General features: G+C 48.5%; 2 protein-coding genes across 5 annotated transcripts in view; one reads left to right on the top strand and one right to left on the bottom strand.

Moving 5' to 3' along the window:
• Recql5 (RecQ like helicase 5) overlaps positions 1-10908 on the top strand; it is a 40341-nt gene that overhangs the window by 11627 nt on the left and 17806 nt on the right. For all 4 annotated transcript variants that reach the window (XM_026780256.1, XM_026780254.1, XM_026780255.1 and 1 more), the window contains exon 7: positions 3756-3835. In XM_026780256.1, the coding sequence (XP_026636057.1) occupies positions 3756-3835 (80 nt within the window). The remainder of the gene's footprint in view (positions 1-3755; positions 3836-10908) is intronic.
• Smim6 (small integral membrane protein 6) overlaps positions 6608-10908 on the bottom strand; it is a 5322-nt gene continuing 1021 nt past the window's right edge. Inside the window, exons 2-3 of the mRNA XM_026780524.1 lie at positions 8168-8190; positions 6608-7508 (exon numbers count right to left, since the gene is read on the bottom strand). Of these exons, the coding sequence (XP_026636325.1) occupies positions 7297-7508; positions 8168-8190 (235 nt within the window). The 3' untranslated portion in view covers positions 6608-7296. The remainder of the gene's footprint in view (positions 7509-8167; positions 8191-10908) is intronic.

Raw genomic sequence — 10908 nt, 5'->3', positions numbered from 1 at the left:
GTGTCTCTGAGCTCTTTAGACAAGCATACAAAGTAAAATAAATAAATAAATAAATATATATATATTTTTAAAAAAAAAAACAAACCAAAAGGCTGGGTGTGGTTCACTAGTGGAGCTCATGCTGCACACTCGGGAGCCCAGGTTCGGCTCCCGCAGTCAACAAGCAAGCAGATAAAAACAAAACAGGAAACAGAAACCAAGCTTGATGCTGTGGTGTGTGTGTGCTCACACCAGCAGCTTGGGAGAGAAAAAAGATGCTGAGAAGATCCTTGTACACAGCAGGGAGGCTGACGGGCACCTGTCCACCCCCCCAAACATGCAAATAAATAATGTTGCAAATTGAACACAATTATTTCTGATCTCCACCCAAGTGACAGTAAAGGAATAAAAAGGTAAACTCACAAGGGTAAGGAGCACCGGAGAGGGGACAGCAGCAAGCAGCAGTGTCAACTAATGGTGTAGTGAACACCCTAGCTCTCGGGAGGCTGGGACAAGAGGATTGCTGTAGTTCTAGGTCAAGCTGGGACGTGCAGTGAGTTCAAGGCCAGCCTAGAAGATAAAATGAAACTGTATCTCAAATAGCAAAACAAGCCAAGTGGTGGTGGTATGTGCCTTTAATCCTGGCACTCAGGAGACAAAGGCAGGAGAATCTCTTGAGTTCAAGACCAGCCTGGTCTACAGAGTGAATTCCAGGACAGGCTCCAAAATTACAAAGGAAAACCCTGTCTTGAAAAACCAAACAAACAAACAAACAAAATAAACAAAAGAATAACAGAAAAAGGCAAATGTCTGCCTTGGAAACCCCAATTTAGAAGACTTCGTTAAAAAAAAAAAAAACAACTGGGGTAAGGGGCTTCAGAAATGGCTCAGTGACTTTGGTCCCATGGAATTCAGTGCCCTCTTCTGGTTTCCTTGGGTATTGCAGGCACATAGCGCACATTAAAAACAAGAACAAAAGCAGCACTCATACATATAAACAACTCTTTTAAGATATACACAAAAAATGCATTCAAAACTTGGGGCTGAAGAGTTGTCTCGGTAGTTAAGGGCACTTGCTGCTCTCGCAGAGGATCCAGGTCTAATATCCAGCACCCATATAGCAACTCACAGCCATGTGTGACTCCACTTCTGGGGGATCTGATGCCCTTTTCTGGCCTCCAAGGGCACCAGGCGCGTGTGTGGTGCACAGATATGCACACAGGCAAAACATTCATACATGTAAAGTTAAAACAAGAAAACAACAATCTGTGCTGGGAAGAGGGCCCAGAGGGCACAGTGCTGACCATGCAGTGTGAGGGCCCGGAGCAAAATCATAGATGCTGCTGGGGGCAGAAGGTTCAAGGAGGTTTTCAAAAATCCAATTGACTGCTCTTTTGGGCTCCTGTGGAAATAAATTCTTTGTTGTGCCAGAACATCTGGGCGTGAACTAGTCGCACTGAAATCTAAAGAAGTCAGGACAGAGAGAAGCAGCTGTTTTTCAGGGGAAACAGCGCTGTACAAAAGAGGAAATGTGACCATGGCAATGTAAAATTGTAACCGTGGGGTTCAGCTCGGAACTGTGTTGACATAGCCATGATGGGGAAAAGACTGCCATCATAAGAAATTGCAGCTGGGGCTAGAGGTGCAGTTCTGTGGAAGAACTCTTGCCTAACTGTCCAGGTTTAATTTCCAGCACAGCACATCAATACATAGTCAGTATTGCTGGGGTCAGAACCCAGGTTCTCAGACGGGCTAGGCAAGTCACTGTGCTGGAGCTTTAGCTAAGATTCTTTAAAACAACAAGCTGGGCAGTGGTGGTTCACGCCTTAGAAGACAGAGGCAGGTGGATCTCTGTGGGTTCAAGGCCAGCCTGGTCTGCAGCATAAATTCCAGGTGACAGGCAAGTCTATACGAGAAACCCTGTTTTGAAAAACCAAAACAAAGAAACAAACAAGGAAAACATCAACAAACATGGGGCTGGAGAGATGGCTCAGTAGGTAGGAGTCCTGGCTGCTCTTGCAGAGGACCCTGGTTCGATTCCCAGCACCCACATGACAGCTCACAACTATTTGTAACTCCAGCTCCAGGGGACCTGATGCTCACCTGGACTCTGTGGGCACCAGGTACACAAGTGGTGCACCGACATACATACAGGCAAACACTCATACACATTGGTTAAAAAAATAATAAAACTTCTCTTAGCTTTAATGTACACGAGTGTTTTGCCTGCATGAGTGAGTGGGATTTTTGCACACCAAAAGAGGGCATCAGATCCCTCGGAACTAGGTTACAGATAGTTGTGAGCCACCATGTGGGTGCTGGGAGCTAAACTGTGGGCCTTCTACAAGAGCAGTGTGTGCTTAGCTGCTGAGCCGTGTCTCTGAGCTCTTTAGACAAGCATACAAAGTAATGAGTCTCGTTAGCACTCCTCACCCATGCAGTCGTAGACTCTGCTGATTTTCATGCTCTCAGTGCCCTTGTCTCTCCCCACAAAGTGTGCATTTTTCTGTGTCTTGGGCGAGGAAGGAACTAAATGCAAAATTTCAATATTGCTTCAGATAGCTATTTCCTTATTTTTTTATTTAATTTTTAAAAATTTTATTTGATGCTCATACTCATGTGTTTACTTGCATGTGTGTTCATGTACCACATGTGTGTTTGGTGCCCAAGGAGGCCAGTAGAGGGATGGATCCCCTAGAACTTGGGTTACAGATGGTAGTAAGCTACCATGATTTGAACCCAGACCTTCTGTAAGAGCAGCCAGTGCTCTTAACCACTGAGCCATCTCTCCAGCCCCTCTAAAGTGAGACTTTTTTTCTTACATTTATTGTGTGTGAGCACATGCCACTGAATGTGTGCAGAGGTCAGAGAACAGCTTTTGGGGGTCCGTTCTCTCCTCCTACCGTGTGGGTGCTGAGCTCAGACCTTCAGGCTTAGCAAGTACCTACCCCGTAAGCCACTCTCTGACCCTAAATTGAGGAGTTTGTTTTGTTTTTGTTTGGTTTTTATCAAGGCAGGGTTTCTCTGTAGCTTTGGAGCCTGTCCTGGAACTTGCTCTATAGTCCAGGCTTGCCTCGAGTCCGATCCACCTCTCTCTGCCTCCTGAGTGCTGGGATTAAAGGCATCCACCACCTTGCTCAATAATTTTTTTTAATATTTATTTCTTTATTATGTATACAATATTCTGTCTGTGTGTATGTCTGCAGGCCAGAAGAGGGCACCAGATCTCATTACAGATGGTTGTGAGCCACCATGTGGTTGCTGGGAATTGAACTCAGGACCTTTGGAAGAGCAGTCAGTGCTCTTAACCGCTGAGCCATCTCTCCAGCCCCTCAATAATTTTGTTTTAAAGGAACTTTTGGTAATCGCTATAGAAGGAGCCAATAATGCACAATCTTGTCTGCCCAGGGCTAACGGTTGAGGTTGTATCCTCTGGTATGTACATTAGCACATGTACTCATATATGCGTGTTAGTACTCAGAGCTTGTATTTACTGTAAACAGAACTGGGTAGAATCATAGTTTCCCAGATGTCAGTCCCAGAGCTCTTTGCATGAGAATCACTTCTTTTGGAAAGGTGATCTTTTTTGGAAATGGCAGTTCTGAAAAGCTCCCATCCTCGAAAGTCCAACTCAGTAGTGAATGGAGATGCTGATATATCGTCAGGCCTAGGGGCCTAGGGTGCTGCTCGGGGGAGTGGCTTTCTTGTCCCTTCGTGTTCTCTCCTTCAGGACTTAACTTGGGCTGGAGGACTAAGTGGTCGCTTTCTCTCGGCAGGCAAAGAGAGGGAACAAAGCATCTTATAAAGCCACCCTGCTGGCCTTCAATGCCCTGGTGACCTTCTGTGAAGAAATGGGGTGAGTGGGGCTGGGGATGTGGTGCAGCCCAGTGGTAGAGCATTTGTGTAGCAGGTGCAGGACCCTGGGCAAACCCCTGCATTGCCTCCCTGCTCCTCGAAGCATTACTGTACCAGCTAATGCAAGCCATCCTTTTGGCCACCGAGCGTCCCCTACTTGCAAAGCTCATATTTCAAGCAATGTGGAAGAGTCAGTGTTAGGAATATTTTCTAGCAGGAGTTCTCTGCTGACATAAAAATCCTAATCAAATCAAATCAGACCAAATTAAAAGATATCCAGGTTTAATTGGATTCCTGTGCTCTTGGGTAGCCCCAAGGGGAACTGGACAGCCACAACAAGGGGTGGGGGAAGCGACCACATGTTTATTTTTGGGGGGGGAGCAGTTTAAATAGACAGGGGGAGTGGTCTTGACCTTTTCTGGGGAGGAGTCAAGGTTTGGTGGGCTACCTTGACCCTCCTCGGAGAGAGGTCAAGGTGCAAGGGGCACAGGGTTGAGACCTCCAAAGATGGAGACCAGAGACTTGATTTACAGTCAGGACCCTTCCTTTTTACTTCTGGAGGCCATGAACTCTAGCTCTCATGTGTGAGGATTTGTTCCACACTGGGGTTGTCATCCACTCCTCTGCCTACTTCGTGGATGGTTGACTGGCTCCATGAGTGATGTGGCCGGCTCTTGCCGCTGATGGCTCTGCTGACTGGGTGTGAGTCACTCCTGCTGCTTTACTTGCTTCTGATGGGGTCACAGCAGCTTGCCCTGTTTCAGAGGCCGGCCTTTGACTCCTGGTTATCCTGACTGCCTCCTCCTCCCAAGTGTTTGGATTGTAGGCGTGTGTCACACACCTGGTGAGCTGTTCTCTCGCAGCCCCGACAGAAGCTTTGGGCCCACTCATAGCTGATGGTAGCGGTGGGGGGTGTCACATGCTTTGGATAAATCAGCTCTTCTGACAGGATACCAGCCAACTTGTGTGGAACCTGCTTACCTATCGTGGCAATGGGACGGGAGCTATGGGCCAGCCATGGAAAGGGACTTAGCTGCTCAATGGCAACTCGTGACCGGGCATGTAGTCAGTAGAATCCTATGTGAACGATGCCCAAGAAGAGTCAGTCTGTGGAAAAATCCATTCCTTCATCTGTGTGCAAATTGGAGCGCTGATGGACGGAAGTGATTGCCTCAGACTTGAGTAAGCCAAGCCCCAGACAGGCCGTGGTCACAAAACTCATGATAGAAGCTACTGTCCTTGGGCTCCTTGACTATCACAGTGCATGTGTTTGTCTCCTACATGGGTCCTAGTCTCTGGAGGAAGAGGGATGGCTGCTTCTGTGGTGTTCAGGATTGAACCCAAGAACTTGTGCATGTTATACGAGCCCTCTACCCGTAAGCTACTCTCCTAGCCCAGATACTGTCGTCTCGAAGCAGAGTGCTGCCACTTAAATACGTGGTACTAGTGTCTACAAGATGTGTTTGGGCTCTCCCGGGAAGGGGAGGGGGTGCGCTTATTTGGGTTCTACATTTGGATTCTCAGTCTCCCTCCTCACTGGGGAGTTGGTGACACCGATTGAAGAATTTCCTTCTGGAAATGGCGTCTCTAATTTAGCCTCTGTGGCAGGATCACATGCAAAAAAGTGGCGGGTTGCTGTGCCAGGCCCACCGTTGGCTAAGGCCATACCACCAGAGCCCTTTGCTGCCCCTGGTACATGAGCGTGCTAAATTCACCTCCTCGGGCTGTTTCCACGCTAGTTGTCAGTCTCCTCTGCTCCTCCGGGACTGCAGCGCTATGACCTGCCGGGCAGTGGAACAGGTCTACACGGACCACTGCCTTTCTTCCTCCTGAGGCTTCTCCGTGCCTTGATAGGCCAGTTGGGAGTGTACATCTATCTGTGGGGCCAAGAGGTCCACGCCCACCCCACCAAATCCTACGGTTCAGTCTCACACCTCCTGTCTTGTTGGCTCCTGAGGTTCTGGATCTTGGGTCTCAGGTGGAGTAAACCTTGCTGGCGGAGCTGTCAGCCGCTGCTCTTTAGGAAGAGACCGCTTGCTGTGTGAACAGAATCTGGCATGAAGGGAGAAAGCTCCTTTCAACAGATGTTTGTTCCTTTTCTAATATTAGTTCTGGTTGGAGGCTGAAGTTGAGGTGTCTGTTCCCACCAGCCTCCCTTATGGCAGGCCCCTGGCAGTGAGGGGTAAGACCGGTGGGGTGGGCTCAGCTGTGTGGGTACGCAGCTAAAGGAAGTGGCTGTAAGGTTGGGGTGTGTAGGGTGGGATATGGTGGCCAGGGCGGGGCCTCCAGTGGTTTTTATCTTGTCTCTGCCATGCAGCCATTTCTCAGAGCTGCAGCCGCAAAGCAGCGCGGCTCCCAGCAGGGCTTGAAATAGCAGTCTGGGCATTTTGGAGCGGAGAGGAGCTTTCCCTTTGTTCTGGGTAGAATTGTCTTGTGGGTCTCTGGACTATGGAGCTCGGCTGCTCAGTATCATCCAGGGGATCTGTCTGTGTGCTTCTTTGCCCTTTGCTTCTGCCAAGCCTTGTCTCATTGGGAAACACAATATTTAAGATTATATAATTGCTCATGAATGGGCTTTGAAGAAAAAAGTTCATGTTGGGTTTGTTTTGTTTTTCTTTTTTAAAATTTTGTGTATGAGTGTTCTCCATGTGTGCCTGGTGCCCACAGAGGCCAGAAGAGGGGCATTGGTTTCCCTGGAACTGGAGTTACAGATAATTGTGAGCCACTACATGGGTGCTGGGGATCGAACCCCTGTCCTCTGCAGGAGCTGCTTAACAGTTAAGGTGCCCTTAACTGCTGAGCCAGCTCCCTAACCCTGTAAAGTATTCTGAGAGTAACAGAGTTCCCCATCTGTCCCGTCTCTGGGGTCAGAGACAGGGAGCATTTGAGAGACACAGGTTTAAGCTGAGATGAGAAAGACAAGGAAGCGCTATACAGGCCACGGAGGGTGACGTGGTAGCCCAGTCAGGGGGATTGCATGCAAAAGACAGTTTAGGAACTGAAGTTACCTTGTGAACCTAGGGGCCCAAGCAGCTTGTAAGAGCGATTCTGTTGCCTACAGGGCAGACCCCTGAGGTCTTGCAGCCCTTACTGTGGTTTGCTAGAGGGGCTAGAACCATGTCTGCATAGAAGATGAGCTCACGTTAGTGGATTTGAAAAGAAATTTTTACTTCATCTGATATTTTGTGTCCTTCTCTGTGAAGGGCTTGTAAAATTGCCGCCTGGACAGGGACACTTATTAGAAGACCTTGTGAGCCTTTGCTGTGAACGTCCATGCGCTCACAGTGTTCAGCTGGTAGCAGGGTGTGCGAGCTGGAAATGGTATCAGACCAGCCTTCCCATCCCGCTAATGGACCAATCCCAAAGCCAGACCCAGTGGTTAGATTCTGAGCCCGAGGTACTGGAGGGCTCCCGCTGGTGTGGGCTGTCCCCTGCTGCCCTCTGAAGGCTCCAGAAGTCACTTCAGTCCTCCTCACACGCAATACTTTCCACACACCCGAACACAATGGCGAATATGATGAAGAAGAGGAATGTGGCGATGAACAGGCCGATCACTACCAGGCCCCCCATGTCCCACGAGTTATTCCAGAATTCGTCATTCTGCGGGTCCTTGGGGATCACCATTTCGCCCGTGTAAATCTGGAAGAGGGGACAGAGGCCCTGAGTACAGAGAGCTCAGAAAAACTGGATACATCTGGCTAGCCAACACTGAGGGCTCTCCCGCTTGGAAGCTCTGGAGATGGTCTCAGGAATCTCTGGTTCATTTCTGACCAACTCAGTTATGAACCAGGATGCCTCTCCCACCACTGAGGCCTCCTAGCTAGAACCTAAAATGGACCTCTGTAGATCACCCCCTATTTTTATTGTCCCATTTGCCAAATGTTTGGGAGGCATTTTGAGAGACTGGTGTAGCAACCCCACTGGCATTGATGGCGCACTTAAGTCTCAGCTCCTCAGAAGGCTGAATTCCTGCTGTCTTTAAAAAAAAAAAAGTGGAACTGGAGGGATGTCTACTCAGAAGTTAAGAACACTGATCACTCTTGCAGAGGACCCAAATTCTCAGTTCCCAGCACCCATGTGGCAGCTCACAATAGCATCCATAATGCCAGTTTCAGGGCACCAAACAATGTTTTTAGCTTCTGAGGGTACCAGGAATGCATGTGTGGACGTATATACACGTAGGAAGGACACACACACATGAATCTTTAAAAAGGGTGGTGGTGGTAGAGGTGGTAGAGGTGGTAGAGGTGGTAGAGGTGGTGGTGGTAGATAGGAACAGAGGGTGATTGAGGCAGTGTCTGGAGACTGCTGGAAGCAGGAGGCCTAGGCATACCGGTGTCAGTAGGCTGCAGCCAGCTGAAAAGAGTATGGGGGGAAAAGAAACGCCATTACCTGGTTCTTCTGCTAATAGCCTGTGTCTTATGAGGGCAAAGGAAGGTCACGATTGTCCTTCGGGCCTTACACTCTGGGGTTCCTAGGTGGAAGCGGCTGCCAGGTGACCACAGCTATTCAGCAACTCAAAGAAATGACTGTTGGCAGCCCAGGGCATCGCCAAATGGCTCTGACCACACCTTGGCTGCTGCCACCAGAGCAAACAAAGGTGGGCTAGACTGGTTGCCTGGCAACTGCCACTCCCTCCCTCGGTTCCTCAGCCGTGTTCTGCCCTTTTGTGATGCTCGGGACACTTTGTAAGTTGTCCTTGAGAGAAGTCAGACTTGGGGGAGGATGAGAGTATAGATTGTGTCTGTGCTACAGGTCACCTGTCCACCTTGCCTGTGTGCACCAGGTGTTAGTTCTCCGTCTCAGTGACTCTTGGAGCTTACTTGGGAAGGCGTTCTTTCCTGTGGTGTGGGAGAATGGTTAGCCACAGCTCTGGCTGGAGCATTTCTGGGTGGGAGTGCTTGCCACCCTTAGTCTTTTTCTCTTGTGCCTGCCTCGGGCATGGCCTCAGCTGTTTCATGTGGCTGGTTCCTCCTACCCCTTGGTTAGAGAGAAAACTGGGAGGAAGGGATTGATCATACATGCCCTGCTTGAAACTGGATGGCCACTGTTGACTCCTTTAAAGCTTAGACGTGTGGGCATCCCATCATAAGAGAGGCTGTTCCCTCCAGCAAGGCTCATGTCGTAGCCCACAGGTCTGTAGAGTTTTGAGAAATGCCCACGTACATCAGTTTCTAGAATCCCGGGTATTTGGTGTCTAATCCTCTCAGGGCATCTCTTCTTCAGATACAGCCTGGAGTGGTTGATAGACGATGAGCAAACTCAGGAAAGCATTCTCGACTGACCCATGGCTCACCTGTTGCTTTTCACTTCCTCGTGTAAAACTTGCTGACTTCCTGGCTTGCCAAATGCACACAGCTGGCAGGCTGGTCTCTGGTACACCCTGGTACTTTATGAGCCTATCAGTGAAATCAGGTTCTTATCAAGAGTCAGTTGTTTGCTCCCAAACTGGTTTGTGGCTGTTGTGCTTGCTCATGTGACTACAAAATTGAATGTGACGTCGTATAAACAAATGAAACAATGATTGCCACAACTCCAGTCTTACAGACAGACGACAGACACACAGAGACTAAGCAACTTATTCAAGGCTGTGCAGTTGGAGTTTGAAGCCGGCTCTCAGGCCCTATACCTTAGAGCAGACAAAGCTGTTGTCTCTATTAATGCCTATGTGGCCACTTTGATATCATTCCATATTCCCATCAAAAGAAGCATAAACAACTAAACTTTGGGCATATTTTGTAAGACTCATAACATTAAAAATTTTAATACATTTTGTGTATGTGCATGTGTGTGTATCCCATGGCATGTTTGTGGAGTTTAGCAGACAACTTGTTGGAAATAGGTTAACTTGTGGCTTCCAGGGAACTGAATTCAGGTCCTCAGGTTTGGTGGCAAGTAACTTTACCCACTGAACCATCTTGCTGGCCCCTCTGTAGTGACATTTTACACTTGGTGTGTTCACACTCTTGTTCTAGTGAAATCAGAACTACAAGGTAAGGCTAGAGCCGAGCTGGTTCACAGCCATCCTCAGAGGCCAAGCCCCACCCAAGAGGTGTGCCCTTCTGTTCCCACCTCAGCTTCTGAAGGCTGGAGGACAGTTCAGAAGCGGCAGTGCTTGTTGCTCTTCCTGGTTCAGTGCCCAGCACTCACGTAAGGTGACCCTGACTGCCTGTAATCGTAGTTTTAGGCGATCCAACACCTTTTTCTGGCTTTCAAAGGCACCAAACATTCACACACATATATAATAAATAAATCTTTAAAAAATACAAAAGAAGCCAGGCAGTGGTGGCACACACCTTTAATCCCAGCACTCAGGAGGCAGAGACAGGTAGATCTTTAAGTTTGAGGCCAGCCAGGTCTACAAAGTAAGTTCCAGGATAGCCAGGGCTACACAGAGAAACCCTGTTTCAAAAAACCAAAAACTAAAAACAAACCCCTGCTGGGCATGGTGGCACATACCTTTAATTCTAGCACTTGAGGGGTAGAGGCAGGTGGTTCTTTTGAGTTCGAGACCTGCCTGGTCTACATAGTGAATACCAGGCCCCCAGAAATATATAGTGAGACCCTGTTTCAAAACATCAGCTATGTAGAGGGAATGTCATTCATAAGAAAGTTGCTTTGTCTGGTTTTAGTTAATTAACCGCTGTATCCAAGTAGGTAGATCTGTGGTCTCAGTCACTGTGAGGGAGATAGATGAGAACAGGAGAGGGTGCTGCAGGCACAGTGGTCTGCACTGAGGGTTTCTGTGAGGAAATGGCGGGAGTTGTAAAGACTTGAGCACTAGCTACTTTTCCAGAGGACCCAGGTTCGATTCCCAGCCCCACATGGTGGCTCGAAACCATCTGTAACCCCAGTTCCAGACAGTCTGATGCCCTCTTCTGGGCTCCTCAGATAAGAGGCATGCATGTGGTACACTTACATGTAGACAAACATACATATAAAAACAAACATCCTTTTTTTTTTTTTTTTTCCCTGAGATAGGGTTTCTCTGTAGCTTTGGAGCCTGTCCTGGAACTAGGTCTTGTAGAGGTTGGCCTCGAACTCACAAAGATCCCCCTGCCTCTGCCTCCCAAG

This window comes from Microtus ochrogaster, chromosome 7, assembly GCF_000317375.1.
Source record: "Microtus ochrogaster isolate Prairie Vole_2 chromosome 7, MicOch1.0, whole genome shotgun sequence".
NCBI classification, from domain to species: Eukaryota; Metazoa; Chordata; class Mammalia; order Rodentia; family Cricetidae; genus Microtus; species Microtus ochrogaster.
This window is presented reverse-complemented; position numbering and strand designations above follow the sequence as displayed.